Source organism: Rana temporaria, chromosome 3, assembly GCF_905171775.1.
Source record: "Rana temporaria chromosome 3, aRanTem1.1, whole genome shotgun sequence".
NCBI lineage: Eukaryota > Metazoa > Chordata > Amphibia > Anura > Ranidae > Rana > Rana temporaria.
Window position 1 is genome coordinate 71,908,893 of NC_053491.1, and position 17,996 is coordinate 71,926,888.

The 17,996-nt window shown below is 45.0% G+C and overlaps 1 protein-coding gene and 1 pseudogene across 1 annotated transcript in view; both read left to right on the forward strand.

The window, feature by feature from the left end:
• TEX9 (testis expressed 9) overlaps positions 1-17,996 on the forward strand; it is a 94,358-nt gene that overhangs the window by 30,403 nt on the left and 45,959 nt on the right. Inside the window, exons 7-8 of the mRNA XM_040342739.1 lie at positions 2,565-2,743; positions 17,831-17,913. Coding sequence (XP_040198673.1) covers positions 2,565-2,743; positions 17,831-17,913 — 262 coding nt within the window. The remainder of the gene's footprint in view (positions 1-2,564; positions 2,744-17,830; positions 17,914-17,996) is intronic.
• On the forward strand, positions 575-733 carry LOC120933957 (annotated as a pseudogene).

Consider the following 17,996-nt stretch of genomic DNA (forward strand, 5'->3'; position numbering starts at 1 on the left):
TATACGTCAGTTTAAATTTGCCGCCGTGTGGGCGTGCGTGCGTGTGACGGCGGCTGCTGTGCGCCCCTGCCGCGAGCTCCGGGATCGCGCCCACCCACTAACACACAGCTTCCTTCTCTATCTGTAACGTAGAGAGCGTCCTGACTCTGCTGTAGTCCAAGGGAGGAAAAAAAATGTACCTTTACAACCCCTTTAACCCCTTCCTAACCCCCTTCACTGCCAGTCACATTTACACAGTAATCGGTGCATTTTTATAGCACTGATCACTGTATAAATGTGAAGTGTCCCAAAATAGCGCCAATGTGTCCACCATAATTAGTAGAATAATTCGTATCAGCCTAAACTAAGGGAATAAAAAGTTTTTGGGGATATTTATTATAGCAAAAAGTAAAAAATATTTATTTTTTTCCAAAATTGTCGCTCTATTTTTGTTTATAGCGCAAAAAATAACCGCAGAGGGGATCAAATACCACCAAAATAAAGCTCTATTTGTGTGAAAAAAAAGGACGTCAAATTTGTTTGGGAGCCACGTCGCACGACCGCGCACTTGTCAGTTAAAGCGACGCAGTGCCAAATCACTTCTCGACCTTTTGGCTAAGATCAAGTGTAGTATCTGTTCTTATCAGTTTTCTGGTTTGAGCGGAGAGGCATGAGGTCGAAGGTGAAGGGCTGGGCCCCTGGCCTTCTGGCCTGGATTTGATGCAGTTCCTAACCCTGCCTTGCCAGTTTCTCGAGAGGGAACCTTGGCCCTACCCTTAGGGGGAAGGTCTAATGGGTAGCTAGTACCTCTCGAGTATAATTAGGTAAGGAGTGAAAGGGGCGTAAGGGCACTCTCCCTGAGCCTCCAGAGCTCCCAAACCTTCCTGGTGGGGTTGGGGAACGGGACTGTGTCTGTCCGGGTCGTGGGTCAGGGTCCGTTGAAAAGCCTGTGGAGATAGTGCCCCTGGAGTGGCAGTCCAGGGGTGCCATACATTGCACGAGTGTGTGAGGGGCACTCATCGTGTGGCACCTTGGTCACTGATCTCCACATACACCTTTTTAACACCTGCCTCTAGGGCCAAGCCTTTTGGCTAGGACCAGGGGAATTTTTGTTTCCTGGCCGGAGGGCCGGCCAACGTATTGCACGTTGGTCACTTTATACTCACTTCTCCCACCTTCCTTCTCCCCCACTTTCTTTTTTCTTTTTCCCCTGTGTGTCACGTTACATCTTTTTTTTGTTGGTGCACTGCACTTTATGTGTGATGAGTAGGGTGCTGGTCCTCGGGCCTGCTCTGAAAGTCTTGGGAGTGGGTGGACATGGCCTTCTGGCTTAGTTTGCCCGCTCTTATGGGGTCTCCCTTCGGGGGAGCCTCACCGAGGAGGGTTCTGTTTTGGAAGTCCCTCCAAGGATGTTTGGGTCCATGTGGCTTCGGCTGCATGGACCACAGTTTACTCTTTTCCCTGTCAGGACCCTAACGCCCTGGGGGATCAGAGCTGGGTCCTTTTCGGAGGACCAATTGATGATGCACCCATCACAGTTTTTTGTTGCACCTCTTTATGTGTGTGCATATTTTTCCTGCACCGGGTTGAGTTTTTGCACGCCACAGGTTTTCAATAGAAAAAAAGTAGATGGAAGGTGAGCTGATTCGGTGATTTAATGGGCCACTTGACTGGACTTGCCCCCCAGGCCTAAGGCTGCCAGCCCTCCCCTGGTTGTTACCGAGATGTGGTGAAAATTTCATGTCAATCGCACCATTAGAAATGTATTAACCGTATATACTCGAGTATAAGCCGAGGCACCTAATTTTACCACAAAAAAATGGAAAAACTTATTGACTCAAGTATATGCCTGTGTCCATGCCTCACTGTGTCCATGCCTCACTGTGTCCATGCCTCACTGTGTCCATGCCTCACTGTGTCCATGCCTCACTGTGTCCATGCCTCACTGTGTCCATGCCTCACTGTGTCCATGACTAGACTGACGTTTAACATGGGAGTCTATGGAAGGGGTGCCCGGCTTTGAAAAATAGGTCCCCCAGACAACAAGCTTTGCACACTTATAGAGGAGAAATGGGGCTACATGTGTGCCAAGTTCCGGGTCCAGGGGACCTACGACTGGCCGGTACCGGGTCCCCAAAGTCACCGGAGAAATTACAGTTTTACATGGGAGTCTATGGAAGGGGTACCCGGCTTTGAAAAATTGGTGCTCCCCGGTCGTAGGTCCCCCAGACAACAAACTTTGCATACTTGTAGAGAAAGAGTGTGCCAAGTTTGGGGTCCAGGGGACCTACGGCCGGCCGGTACCGGGTTCTCAAAGTCCGGGAGATCAGGCACAAATAGGTGACTCGAGTATAAGCCAAGGGGGGCATTTTCAGCTGAAAAACTTGGCTTATACTCGAGTATATACGTTACCTAGAAAAATGGTGACGTGTTTAATACTTATTTTACCTGCTGTGTGTGTATATATAAATATACTGTATATCCTAATGTATTTGTGATACCTCTGATCTGCAACTGTGATTTTGCTCCTCCTTATCACTGACATGTGCATTATAATGAAGGGCATGTTTCTGTTTTTTCTCAAGACCTCGACCGAAAACTACCAACACACAAGCTGCCAATGACGTTGCAATCCCCACAGATATTGCAGACTTCTCCCTTACAAAAACCATTAGCAAGATTGAATCTAAGCTGGAGGAGGGAGAGCTGCCAGAAAACATTGAAGATGATGTCATTCCAGGAATAAGCGATGAAATTGGTGCAGGTATGTGGCTTTTAGTTTTTATATATATATATATATATATATATATATATATATATATATATCTCTCTCTATCTATCTATCTATCTTCCTTCCAGTTTAGCTTCCTACATGTATATGTATGCAATGCCACTAATCCTCTAATGTTCCCTCATGAACCCATCAAAAAAGTCTGGTCTATAGAAAGTGAAGGACCTTTGAAAAGTAAGCACAGGGAGGATTCTTTGTCATTTGTAGATTTCTAGTTACTACAGATTTTTATGCACCTGCAAAATATTTTTGTTTAACTTCACTTGCAGTGTTTTCACTCTATCCATCTCCTGAAAAATCCTTCTGAAGGCCCGTACAAACAATCAGACTTTTTGACAGCCTGTTTTTGCGGACAAGCCGGCCGTGTGCACGCGCCATCGGCATAGGTTTTGCATTAGGGTGTCCACCCCAAAGCTCAAACATATTTGCATGTGTATATACAGTATACTGATGGTGTCAGCAGAGAGGTGGACGGTGTCAGTAGGGCAGAGATTGGTGTCAGTAGGGCAGTGGACAGTGTTAGTAGTTTTTTATTTTTATTATATATTTATTTTATTTTAGGAGCCCCATTAGAGAGCTTTAGTGAAAAATTAGGGGTCTATTTCTGTGCGTTACTGCATGTTTAAAGCAGTATATTCCAGTGTGTTACTGCACGTTTAATGCAACATATTTCTGTGCATTAGTGCACGTTTAACGTTGTATATTTCAGTGTGTTACGTGCCATTCAATGCTGTATTTTTCTGTGCGTTACTGCATATTAACGCAGTATATTTTGATGCAATCTGCACCACACAGGGTGATTAGGGTGTGCCCAGGCACACCTGGCACACCCTGTGCGCACGCCTATGTCCATCGGACAAACTTTTTGGCTTTTTCATCATTCAAATGTTCACTGTGAGAACAGACAAAGGCCTGGATTCACAGACAGTGGTGCACATTTATGCCGCTGTAGCGTATCTCCTTTACGCTACGCCGCAGCGCAGAGAGGCAAGCATGGAATTCACAAAGCACTTCCTCCCAAAACTGCGCTGGGTTTCCTAGGCGTAAGCCGGCGTAGGTTGTGGGCGTGAGCCATGCAAATGAGGCGTGACCCCATGCAAATGATGGGGCGAGCGCCAGACAGATACGTATAACGAACGGCGCATGCGCCGTCCCGTGGACGCATCTCAGTGCGCATGCTCACAATCACGTTGGAACAACTGCTTAAGATACACCGGATCACTGCCTACGGCGTGAACGTAACCTACGCCTAGTCATATTCACGTCCAACGTAAACTACGTAAAATACGCAGGCTTGTGTTCCCTGGTGCATCCCTTTGCATGGATGCTGCTGAGTTGCACCTCCTTTATGGGGCATAACTTTACGCAATACATACAACTTACGCGCACCAGTCGTAGCCTGGGTCGGGCGCAAATACGATTGTGAATCGGCGTATCTCCCTCATTTGCATATTTGAATAGAAAATCAATGGGAGCGCGACATGCGTCCAGCGTAAATATGCGCCCACACTACGCCGGCGTAGGCAAGTTACGTCGGTGGAATGAAGCCTGTTTTTAGGCGTATCTTAGTTTTGTGGGCACAGCGCACAGATACGACGGCGCATATTTGCACTTACGCGGCGTATCTCGAGATACGTTGGCGCAAGTGCTTTGTAAATCCGGGCCATACTTTCTGGCAACAAATGTCCTACGTCGGCAAATCAGATCGTATGTACACAAGTCCATCGGACTAAAGTCTAAAGTACAAACATGCATGCTCAGAACCAATGCTAAAGATCAGACAACAATAGCAAAAGTTGCCCAAAGGGTGGTCATAAAGAGCAGAAAAAACATGTAGTACGTCTATTATGTCACTATGTTTGTTGGTTGAAAAAGTACCGTGTGTACCGAGTTCACGGACAACGCAACATTCGGAGCAAAATTAACGGAAAAATCAGTTGGAGGTCCAATCGTGTGTATGAGGCTTTACTTTGGCTGCCATTAATTAGATTTGGCAACTAAAATTGTAGATGGAGCCTAAAGAACCACTAGAGGTGCTGTTTTGCAGTGTGACAGTTCGTGTTGTCTGACCCAACACCAAATGCCGGGACTTGTTTTGCATCAACATCCAATTCATACTACTTAAAGTGATTGTACAGGCAGAAGGTTTTTTATCTTAATGCATTCTTTGCAATAAAATAAAAAGCCTTCTGTGTACAGCAGCCCCCTAATACTTACCTGAGCCCCATCTCTATCCAGCAATGTGCACGAACGCCTCGGCCGTCCAGGACACTCCCTCCTGATTGGCACAGCAGCGGCGCCATTGGCTCCTACTACTGTCAATCAAAGTCAGTTAGCCAATTGGGAGAGGGGGGGGGGCAGGGTCAAACCGCGGCTCCGTGTCTGAATTGACACATGGAGCTCTGGCTTGGGTGCTCCCATAGCAAGCTGCTAAAAAAGCAATTTTTTTTCTCATTTTTGGCCGATATGTATTCTTCTTCTACATATTTTCAGTAATAAAAATTGCAATAAGCGTATATTTATTGGTTTGCGCAAAAGTTATAGCGTCTACAAAATAGAGGATAGATTTATAGCATTTTTATTATTATTACAATTTATTTTTTTACTAGTAATGGCGACGATCTGCGATTTATATCGGGACGGCGATATTATGGCGGACACATTGGACACTAAGATGGGAAGGTCCAGGATAGTAGTGTTCTCCTCCTAAATATTTGAATAAAACTTTCTAATAGAGAAGGCCTAAATCTTACTCACCCTTTGGATGTGGTTATTGCAGTTTTTATTGGCCAAAGGCTCCCAATGGCTCCAAAGAGGATTTAAGAGTCCTGATATCCCCCTTTCAAACACTTGCCCACTGGGCACTTTTACCGCCTTCCAGCCCAGGCCAATTTTCAGCACCGTTGCACGGTCAATACAGCAATTGCACGGTCATACAGCACTGTATTCATATGACATTTGTAGCATTGTTTTTTACACAGAGCTTTCTTTTGGTGGTATTTAGTCATCACTGGGGTTTTTATATTTTTATTTATTTTTGAAAAAAATCTAAAAACTTTTTTCTTAGTTTCTGTTTTTCAAACAGGTGATTTTTTGGCACTAATAGGCAGCACTGATGGACACTGATAGGCTGCACTTATAGGTCGCACTAATGGGTACTGATAAGGCGGCACTGATGAAGAGGCACTGTTAAGCACGTATTGGCAGCACTGATTGGCGCCACAGCCAGTGCATGAGGGGGCGCATTTACGAGAGGATGTCATATGATGCCCTCGCAGAACTGGTCGACTGTGGTGATTTCCCCCCCCCTGCAGTCTACAGTTCCCTTTCATATCGCAGTCCCTCCTTCACACAAGTGTCCTCAATCCCCCCCTTCAAAACAAAGCTCATGCCCCTCCCCCTTACATCAGTTTCCTTGGTTTTTCCCCTTTACATCACAGCCCCCTGCTCTACATCAGTGTCTGCTGCCCCCCCCCCCCCATCCACCTTAATTCCTTGTATTTAGTCTCTTCTTTACATCATGACACAGAAGGTCTGAACAAAGGGCAGGGGCTGCCCAATTTTCCATGTTAACAAGCAGGTAAGTTGTTACTGAGACTTCCCCAAGTTCTAGCAACTAATCACCCTCCTGTTAACGTAAAAAGTTGGGCAGCTCCCCTTCCCCTCTGCTTCACCTCCCAACTCTCTGCCTTGCTGTGAGGTTGACAGTGGCGGCGTGGCAGGTGGAGGGGTACACACAGGAGAAGACATCCAGGCTGTTAAGTTGCGTGGCTGCAGTCTGGACAAGGCTGTCACTTGGTCCACCATTTAGTGATACACTGTATAGTGGAAATGCATTTTCTCTTATCGTCCATGGACGGACCCAGCTCCATAAGTCTTGACAAGTGGGTTATGTTCCTGTTTACAGGAGATGACTAGGCAGAAACATGTGAGATAATAAAAAACATGATTCTTTGACAGGGGGCAGTCCCTCTGAACATAACCCTCCTCCCTGCAGCATGCAGCCTCAGTTTATTTCTGCCTAGCAAAGGAGAAGGACGTATGGCTCCCTTTGGGCCCAGCGCCCTGAGGACATTTTTATATTTATTTTATTTTCTTTTATTCTTGAAGAATCTTCTATCAACTGTTGGCTGAGAGACAGGCTGGATATATAGATCCTTGTAGTCTCCTCAGTCCGGCCAGCAAGCGCGAGCACACCTTTGCAAAGCGGCTGGGTCTGCCACGACATACCCCATGGCTCCTGGGGTGGCCGGTGAGCTTTGGCTCCAGGGTCCACATATGACTGGGCTGTGGTGAACCGGGCCGACAGCTACTCCTACGCGGTGTATGCCTGTCAGGAATGCGTCAGTGGGTCCTCGCATGGACAGGTAAGTACAGTCCTTCCCGCTTCCTGGGGTTCGGGGGTCCTCCTGTCCTCCCTTCCCTGCTCTCTGTCATATTTCCCTCTGCTGTTCTATTGCTGCCGGGATGGACCTGTGGGGGGGCTAATTTTCCCACTAGGGGACTATGGGGTGTCTGGGCCTGTGTATTTTTGTGGGGGTGTGTTTGCTTCAGAAAGGCCTCATTAGGCCTTCTCATCCACGTTGCAACGTTTTGCCGCCGGCGAAATTTTTTGAAGCCTGCTGTTACCATTGTGAATTCCCATTGGCGGCCATTTTGTTGTGGTCGCGCTATGGCGCAGCTTACTATTGTGGTCAGCCATTTTACTGTGGCGTCCGGCGGCCATTTTGGAGGTGGTTTTGGCCTCTAGTGCTAGGCTTGTACAGCGCGCAGCACTGATCTCCACATGTTTTACCTCACAGCGTTTCTCCTCACACTCGCTGTGTTCTGAGGGTAGGCAGCGGCGCTGAACGGTCTCCTCCTGTGGTTGGTGAGCCCCTTGGGTGACCACCGGTCAGCGTAGCAAGGAGGGTGGGCTTTATTCAGGTCTAGAATGGGTCCCTGAGAGCTATCTGGATGGAGTCAGTGTCTGGTTCTCCCTCCCCAAAACATGCCAGAGGTGGCTGCTGGGGCTCCTGCACCTGCGGTTCATGAACACTTTGTTGGAGCAGCGTGCGGGTGTTAGGGGGGGTTGAAAAGTGCCCCCTCCCCCCACTATCCCCTGGGGACTGCTCTGACTCAGACCAGGACCTGGCTGTCAGGTCCCTGGTTCTGTGTTGCCTGTGAAAGTGGACCAGGATCTTCCTTGTCACTCATGACTTGGGTCAGTGACAGGGCACTTGTCAGTGCGCTTATTACTACTGTAATGGACTCTCTTATGCTGTATAGTGCAGCGGAGGTATCCTCTGAGGGCTCTGTCTTTTTTGGGCACACAAATCAAATTTCCTTATATTTCCTTTATTTTGACAAGTTTATTGATAAGGAATAGGAAAGGCCGCAGAAGTCCTTGTAGTTCCTCAGCGCCTGGCGGTTCGGTACCCCTTTTTGTACCTAGTTGGATGACATTATCAAAGATGTCACTGGGAGTAAGAGCACGCTCCTCCCTTAGTCCACCAGGGGAAATGAGCCACGCCGTAAGCCGGGTCCTTCGTTCCCCACTCAGAATCGGTCTTTTCGTCAGTCAGGGCCCGCGGGTAAATCCTCTCAGGCCGACAAAGGCTCAGCTGGGGGACAGAAACGTCCCTGGGTGTGTAAGCCGAACAAGCCGGCACCCAAACCCGCCAATGCATGAAGCCTTTCCCCCGTCCTGGTCCCGACTCAGCGTTTGGAGTACCTAGGGTTGATTCTGGACTCCTCGGAAGCAAAGGTTTTTCTTCCCCTGGAGTGATTGCAGACTCTTCGGTCTGCGGTGAAACAGTTGGCATCCCGCAATTGGTCATCTCTCCGTTTTCTGCATTCGAATCCTGGGCCTCATAGTAGCCCCCTTTTAGATGGTACCTTATGCCCAGTTCCACACTAGTGTTTTGCAGGAGATACTGTCCTAAAGGAACAAATCTCCTTTGTCTCTGGATCGTCAGATTCAGGTAAGCCACCTAGTCGGGGTCTCTCTGAATTGGTGGCTAAGATCCCTGGCTCTTCGGTCCGGGAAGTCGTTTCTTCCCTTCCAGTGGACGGTGATTACGACTGACGCCAGCCTCACTGGTTGGGGGTGTGTCTGGGGGGTCCAGTCGACCCAGGGTCGATGGACTCTAGTGGAATCCCATCTGCCTTTCGATGTCTTAGATCTCCGTGCGTTCAGGCTACGCCTCTCCTCGTGATCGTGGAGGTTGCGATGTCATCCGGTCGGGATTTAGTCGGACAACACCACGGCTGTGGCTTATGTCAACCATCAGGAAAACTGGCAGGCGGACTACCTGAGTCGCCAAATGCTGGACCAGGGCGACTGGTCTTTGCACTCGGAGGGGTTTCGACTCCTTTGCAGGAGGTGAGGCTCACAGGGCGTGGATCTCCTGGCCTTTCTTCTCCACCGCAAGGTGTCAGGGTTCGTGGCCAGGTCTAGAGCTCCCTGTAAAGACGCGTCAGTCGCGTTGGTGGCCCTGTGGGGTCAGTATCGGCTACTTTATGCCTTTCCCACATTTAAAGTTGCTTCCTCGGCTGCTCCGCAGAGTGGAGGCCGAGGGGATCCCGATGTTTTTAATCGCTCCAGATTGACCTTGGCGTCCTTGGTACGCCAATCTCGTGCGCCTGGTGGTGGATGTACCCTGGCGGTTGCCAATGCGGGAGGACCTTCTGTCTCAAGGTCCTATACTTCATCCTGTTTTAACAGTCGCTGGCTTTATCGGCATGGCTATTGAAGGCCATTTCTTCAGAGACTGGGGGCTTTCCGGCTCGGTCATCTTAACCATGCTGAGGGTACGGAAGTCTTCTTCCAGGAAGATCGACCATCTCACCTGGAAGGCCTCATCGCTTTATGCGAAAAGATGGGGTGGCGTTCATGGACATTTTCGGTGTCCAGGGTCCTGCTGTTTTTACAGCTTGGAGTGGATCAAAAACTTGCCTTAAGCGCCGTTCAGGGGCAGTTTTCAGCCTTGGCTGTGCTCTTTCAGCGGCCTTTGGTGGCCCATTCTCTAGTGGGTACCTTTTGTGCAGGGGGTTCGTCATATACTTCCCCCTCTTGAACCACCTCTTCCTCCATGGGATTTGAATCTGGTGCTCTCGGTTCTTCAGGGATCTCCCTTTGAAAACATCAGAGAGACTTCCTCTCTTGACGCTATCTCAGATGGTGGCCTTTTTGGTGGCCATTACTTTTGTCAGAAGGGTTTCTGAGTTGGCGGCCTTGCCTTGCAAGTCGCCATACTTAATCCTCCATAAGGATAAGGCGGTGTTGCACTCGCAACCTTCCTTTCTTCCGAAGGTGGTTTCGGCTTTTTGCCTGAATGAGGACATTGTACTTCCATCCTTATGCATCCTAGGGAGGTTGCCCTTCATACTTTAGATGTGGTACGCTCTTTGGGGGTGTACCTGTCTGCTACAACTCCGTTTCGGAGATCTGACTCACTTTTTGTGTCAGTGTCTGGTCCACAAAAGGGCCTGGCGGTCTCGTTAGCCACCATTTCTCGGTGGATCAGGCAGACTGTCATGCAGGCCTATGCTCTTCAGGGACGGGTGCCGTCCTTTCCGGTCACGGCACATTCGACCAGGGCTATTTGTGCTACCTGGGCTTTCTGACATCAAGCATCTGTCTCACAGGTGTGTCAGGCAGCGACATGGTCGTCCGTTCACACTTTTTCCAAGTTTTACAAGGTTGATGTAAATACATCTTCTGATGCTTCTTTTGGCCGCAAGGTTTTGCAGGTGGCTGTTTAAAGTTGCAACTCCTCCGTTGAGGAGCTCTGCTTGTTTGGGGTGAAGTTAAATTGGTTTTACTGACACTGCTTGGGGACGTCCCACTTGTCAAGACTTATGGAGCTGTGTCCGTCCATGGACGATAAGAGAAAATAGGATTTTCTCTTTCGTTCATGGACGGACACAGCCTTGATCTTGACTTAGTGGGTATTCATAACTAATATCCTCCAGACCCTTTATTAGCGTTGTTGCCTTTCTCTGGACTCTCTACAGTTCCAGTACATCCTTCCTGAGGACTGGTGCCCAGAACTGAACAGCATGCTCTAGGTGCGGCCGGACCAGAGTCTTGTAGAGTGGGAGAATGATCGTTTTATCCCCGGAGTTCATCCTCTTTTTAATGCATGTCAATATTTTGTTTGCTTTGTTAGCAGCAGCAGGTTGCTTTAAGCTGATGATATGAACATCTCTGTCTTACAGTCTGAAGTAGTCATTGCTGGTTTGGGCCTAGACACCCCAAATATCTATATAGATCAGGGGTAAAGTCCTGGAGAAAAAAGTGTGGGAACTCCCACCCAAGATCCACTCCCCCACCAAAAAAAAAAAAATGATACGCTCATATGCATAATTACTACACTGCATGTTTTTTTTTTTTTAAGCAGGTTTTTTCTAAATCCTGCGAAAAACTTGCAGCAGACCTCCGCAATGTCTCCTAAGAACAATGACAAAAGCTCCCAGGAGACATTGCGGCATCGAGGAAGTGACAGAATACCTGCACACTACCTGATGAATCCATATACAGGAAGTGGCCAGTAACATAAAGGATTACTAAGGTTCGCCTGCCCCTGACAGTGACTCGAGCTGGGCATCGCCACTTAGTGAAGGATTGGCTTGGGCGGCTCAGCTGCTCTCGGTTGCTCTAGTCCTGCAAAGGGAACTGAGTTCCTGTTGTGAAAAAAGTGCAGGAACTCCGTTCCCACGCGTTCCCGCAGGACTTGAGCCCTGATATAGGTCCTCCAGTTTGGTGAAACATGGACTTGAATCCGAAGCAAGCACACACCTCCCAACAAGTAGTGTTCCCTTAAAAGCCAGGGCCCATAGTCAGTGGCCACCTAAAGCAGAAATTCCCCTTTTGGGTGAATCTTCGCTTTAAACTTCTCTTTAAAAAAAAAAAAAAAGGTGGACTGCCATTATTGACTTCCTTCTAAATATACAATTTGACTGGATTCTTTGCTGATCCACTAGCTTCTCTTTGCTCTGAATCTCAGATCTAGAACAAGTAATCGGATTATGAAAGTCAGAGCAAACTCATCTGCATATTTGTTATTACCTCAAAGTGTTGAGGATAGGCATGATAGACAGGCAAGGCAACTAGCATTGTCAGGAGGAGGAGTTAACAATTGGAGTCTCAATGAACAGAAAAACCCAAAAGTAAACTTTCCGGGAAAAAAAAATCTTAGTTCAAGGTAACAGTGTAAGTACAGCTAAATAGTCCCATTTACAGTATAACCGCACTGGTTAAAGAGGAGGGGGTGTTGATTTTTTGACAGCATTGCAGCAAAGCCCATGTGGCTACGAGTTGTTGAAGTGTGAGTAATAGATTTGCTTCATGTCTCATCCAAAGGATGTCTGTCACCTCCGCTACTTCTGGTCTCCCTTGATATTGTGCTGCAGTGTCAGCATTGGGCATGAGCCAATGCAACTTGTGTGTGAGATGAAACCATGAACCTCAGACCCTGAGCTGACAGTGGCGGCAAATGATGCATATAATGCTCGACTTTTGTGTTGGAACAGTGATCAAGGAAATATTTTATTAAATTCTTTTGTCAGAAATAACTCAAGGTTTTGAAAACTCTGCTTTCTGCCAGAAAGTAATATCAGGTCATGGGATTCTGTCATATCTAATTCTGGCTTCTGTATGACTGTTCTGTTGGTTTCTGACAGTGATCCTTTCTGCTCCGCAGCTCTGCATGCTTGTCGTATTTAGTCAGGTGTCATATATTTGACGTTTTGTCCAGGCAGTACCGTTTGTATAGTCAAATAAATAAGTATAATAAGCCCATTTGCCATCCATAACTAATGTTTCACTTTTAGATGTCAAAACGCCAAATCTTCTGTCAGACCAGACAAAAAAGGACATAGCAGGACTTGAGATAGATGGAGAGTTTGCCATGCAAAAAGATTAGCAAACTTAAAGTGGAGGCCCACCTTTTAAAAAGAAAAAAAAAAATGCCAAAAAGACTAATATATACATTTTTTATACTTACCAGAAGTGGCTGTTACTAGGCAGATCGTCCTAATCTGCCAATTCCTCGTTCGTGGTGGGTCTTCTTTCTTCTCCCCTTAGCGCTGCCTCCTGGGAAATGGGGAGTGGTATCTTCTGGGACCTTGTGTGTGTCCCAGGAGACATCAGCCCATTCACATAGCTTCGCGCGGCTCGCGCATGCGCAGTAGGGAATCGGGCAGTGAAGCTGCAACTCTTCACTTCCTGATTCCCTCATCGAGGATGGCGGCGGCGCAGCCGTGACCCGAGCGATTATTCGGCATTCAACATCGCCGGCATCCTGGACAGGTAAGTGTCCTTATTAAAAGTCAGCAGCTACAGTGTTTGTAGCTGTTGACTTTTAATTATTATTTTTTTTAAGCCGGACCTTCACTTTAATATTTTTATTTTACAGAATGCCCCAAGGGGATATCTTTTTTTTTTTTTTAATATGTTCAAGTGTTGGGGGTCAGAATTAAAAACTGCCCCATGAACTTTTCGTCTTGGCAGTTAACAGGAACCTCAGCGTAGACTTGAAGAGAAACCAATTTCAGGATAGAATGTTATTTTTTACTGTAAGTGTGGCCATAATTTGGAATTTTCTGATAAAGGTGATGATGGACTACAGTAGAAGTGAATTAAAATCTCCAATTTTAATTAGGATTGCTATGCCCCCGAGAGATATATTAACCATATGAGTAATTCAATATAGCACGTCTCAAATATTTCTAAACTGTCAGATTTGAATGGTCACCTTGGGGAATTTAACTACTTCAATATCGGAATGTTTCACCCCCTGTCACACGTTAAATGACAAATTCTCATTCAACCTGTACTGTACCCAAATACATTTTATATCTTTGAGACCGAGAAAGCGTTCTTTTGGTGGTATTTAATCACCACTTGGTAGTTGTTTTTTGCTTTATAAAGGAAAAAAGACTGGAAATTTTGAAAAGAAAACAAGTTTTTTGTTTTTGTTATGAAATTTTGCAAATATAATTTGACTGACAAGTCGCGGTCCGCAGTAGTCAATGGAACCGTTATAATAGGAGCAACGCAAGTCGCTCCGACTTAGAAAAAGGTTCCTGTACGACTTTGGAGACGACTCAGGGCAACTTACATTGACTTTAATACAGAAGTCATTTTACAAGTTGCCTCTCAAGTCGCCTTGAGATCGCCTTGTCGAGTCGCCCCCAAAGTCGTGCCGCTTGTGTGTAAACTGGCTCTAAGTCTGTGTGAAAGTATATATATTTGAAAATTGAACAATCCTGGGGTACTGATTGCATATCTCATTATTGAGGCTTTGAAATGTCAGGACAATATAAAAACATCCCCTCCCCAAATTACACTTCTTTGAAAGTAGACTGTCCAAGGTATTTAGTAAGAAGCATGGTGAGTTTTTTGAAGTTGTAATTTGTTGTCACTTTTTTTTGGAAAATTAAGAAATTAAATGTATGTGAAATGTGTGTTTTTTACCCACAAAGTTGTCATTTTAACAAGTTATTTCTCACACATGGCATTGACTACTTACAATTACATTCCAAAACACATTCTGCTACCCCTTTCTTAGTGTGGGTATATGTTTGAGACTTTTTTTTTCACAGCCAAGATGCATAGAGATGCTCAAAATCCAAGGAGCACATTTTGGGCTCTTAAGGAACATTAATTACGCATCTAGTTTCTTGATTACTTATATTTCTTGAGTCCCTGAAGTGCTAGGACAGCAGAAACGCCCACATAATGATCACATTTTGGAAAGCAAACACCCTAAGGTGTTTTCTGAATGGCATAAGGAGTCTTTAAAAAATATATATATATTTTTTGTCACAAGTTTTTGGAAAATGCAGGAAAGAAAGCAAAACATTTTTTTTTACACAACCTTGTCAATCATTAATGATGGGTATACTTTGAATTATACCCCTCTTCACTTTTCTCTACTCCACGGGCAGAAGCTTTAATCGGGCTGTGGCTGACATCCACAATGAACATTGTTAGACTTTTCGGGAAATATACCTCTTCCCATGCCGTGTCTCCCTTCCGGTTGTCCCCTGTTGGGTCAGGTTGGGTTCTGCCTCCTCAGCTTCCGTGCTGGATATTTTTCGTTGCCGTCCTTTGGAAAGCCAGCATTTGGTAATCTGGCCAGGCCGATTGATATACTACACATAGATCCACCCCTGAAGAAGCAAGCCTTGTCTTGCGAAGCGCGTATGGTTATATTGGATGCTTGTGTTACTGCATTCTATATGTATTGTATGTTCATGACAATTTTTACATTGTACTTTACTTTTTTATCTGCTTGACACCCATCTATGCTATTTATATGCGTATGACATTTTTTAAATAAATATTGAGACTATGTTTACTTCTGGTATGTTTAATGGCTATTCGTATTCACCTCACTAAAAGTCCCAGGGCGACCTTTCTATGTTCTGTTCTAGAATTGCAGCCCAAGACCAAGTATGAAAATGCAGCTTTTATCCATGTCATTCCTAAACCGGGAATGGGTCATGGGGACTGTGCTAACTACCGTCCGATCTCACGTATTCATGTAGATTTCAAACTGATCAATAAAGTCTTGGCAAATCAAATTAATACTTTCCTAGCTAGGTATAGATATAGCTCACGTCAAATAGATATTCACAGGGGAACCCGACAAGTGTGCCCTCTATCTCCCATCTTATTTATACTGGCCCTGAAACCCTCTGGCTATCAAACTTAGGTGCCATCCTGACATAAAAGGGAATCATTGTGGGGATTTTAAGGACGTGTGCTATTTTTGCTTCTTTCCTCCCTGGGCACATCACTCCCAAATCTATCACTTGTTCTGTACATTAAAATAGAATTGTACTCCTCATATATTATATAAAATTAATCCGGACTCTGTCCTTGGTTGTTGGCAATGTGGGGGGATTCCTGGAGACTTTACTTATATTTTTTGGACCTGTCCAGTAATAGTGGGGTACTGGGAAGAGATACTAGCTTTTATATTACAAATTACTTCTATTCCACTACAAATATCAATGGCATTATGTATTTTGGGTCTGATAGAGCAATATATTCCCACGGTAGCAGGGGGTACTCTGATGGGGCTGCTTTTGTTCTATGCTCGCAAAGCTATAGCTCTTAGTTGGAAAAAAACTCCCCCCCCCCCCCATCACTGTCTATGTGGAAACGACTTATTAACAATAGCTTACAATTATATAAGGAGACCTATATTAATAGAGGATGTCTCCTCAAATATGAGAAGGTTTGGTCCAAATGGCTGATGGATTCTTCCACCGCCTCTGAAGCTTTTTAGAGGAATACGACTATTAGCCCTTTTCCGTCGGGTATTGGGCAAATACCCATTAACACTTGAATATTTTATATTGACGTATATACTATAGGACTGTATTGCCTTCAAACTTGAAAATCGAGTTAACAGGAGAACTATATTATGTTTTTTACGCTATAACTTGATGTAATGTTTATTGCAAGAATTCCATAAATACCACGTAAGACCAATGTATGCATGTGTTTTTTTTTTTTTTTTTGCTTTTGTCTTTGTTTGTTTATTGTTTTTGTAATTGTAAATGTTTTGTCTGTGTTTTGAAAAATCAATAAAAACGTATATATATATATATATATAAAAAAAAAAAAAGAACTTCACCTAAACAGGCCTTCACAATGCACAGCTCTGCACTGGCAAAGTTGAGTAAAGCTTGGCATAGACAAATCAAAATTCAGCCGGTTCAACAGCAACTGGACAAAGTTTGATACGTCTAAGAGCAGGCTGGTTGTACTGAAGTCGATCGATAGACTTCAGTATAACAAGCCTGTCAGGTTTGTTTCATACAATCAGTACCGGCCACCGTAGCCGCCAGCAGTGATCATTGTATTCTGACGGGGAGGAAACCTCCTGCTGTCAGAATACCATAGCACAGCGATTGTAATGTAACCTGTGGTTGAAGGAAAGAAAATTGCATAATCTAACCTATGGCCAGCCTAATAGCCATGCCTTTCAAAACGAGCTTCATGACACAAGATTGTATTTTACAGAAAGGGAAGAGGCGTGTCTGACCAGATCATTCACAGATGTGGGTCTTATAGTGGCCATGTGTGTAGCTAGAGATGGATCAAGTGATCACAAACAAGTGATTCTTTCATTGTTTAATTTATCGAAAAGATTGATTTTGCTGATACCCACAATAAATTCCTACATACCTGCCAGCCCTGGTTAGATTACTTTCCATCAACACAACAGCCTACGCGCTTCCTGGAACTGTAACCTATAACGGTGCGTGTGTATTTCTTTAGCCTCAGGGACAGGGAGGGCCTCCTCCCCCCCCCCCCTTTTTTTTCCTTCCCTCCCCTTTCTCTCCTCTATCTCTTCATCTCTTATTTCCGATCCTCTCCATTCCAGAATGGGCCCTTTGCCCACAGGCAAGAACGGTTACCCCTTTTTGGTCCCATGGACAATGACATTGTCTTCAGTTCTGCCGTTCCCAGTTGAAGGGGCCTTTTTTTGGACATGAAGCATATCGCGATCTCAAGCATGACTTTTATATTTCTCCACCTTACAATTTAACGTTGCTTGGTTATTTTATTTATCATTGCGTCATTGCTTTAAAGTTCAATACTTGCGAAAGGGTACTGTAACTCCCTTCAACTCTATACCGGTTATCGTACATTTTATTTGTTTTTTTTTGCACTGTGTAAGTGTCCATGTTTCTTATCAATTCCAATAGAATTCAAGTGAAAGAAAAGCTTAGTTTCGTACTTTGTAAAGATGTGATCTATACATTACAAATCAAGACAATCTATTGTAAATTATCCTTTTGTGATCAGTTCTCAGACACACACACACACTCTAATATTTGAGTCTAAATCAGTCAGGAGCTCATTAAATGGAAGATCTTTGGTTTGCGACTTTTAGTCAAATCAATGTATAGTTAGGAAAAATCATTAATTTATTTTTAAAATGTTTCCACAAATTGACTTGCCACAACTGAACGTACCTTTTGGAGATTTTCATTGCAAAGTATAGTGTGCATACATAACAGTTTATACAGTGCATATATGTTTTCTTTCCACAGAAGCTCAAATTAGATTTCTTAAAGCAAAGCTACGAGTCATGCAAGAGGAGTTAGACAACATAACACATGAATGTAATAAAAAGGTAAAATCAATGTTCCAGGCCTGTTGGCACAGTTGGTCTTTTTCTAAATGTCCTGAATTTACTCCTGTCAGGTTAAAGCAAAA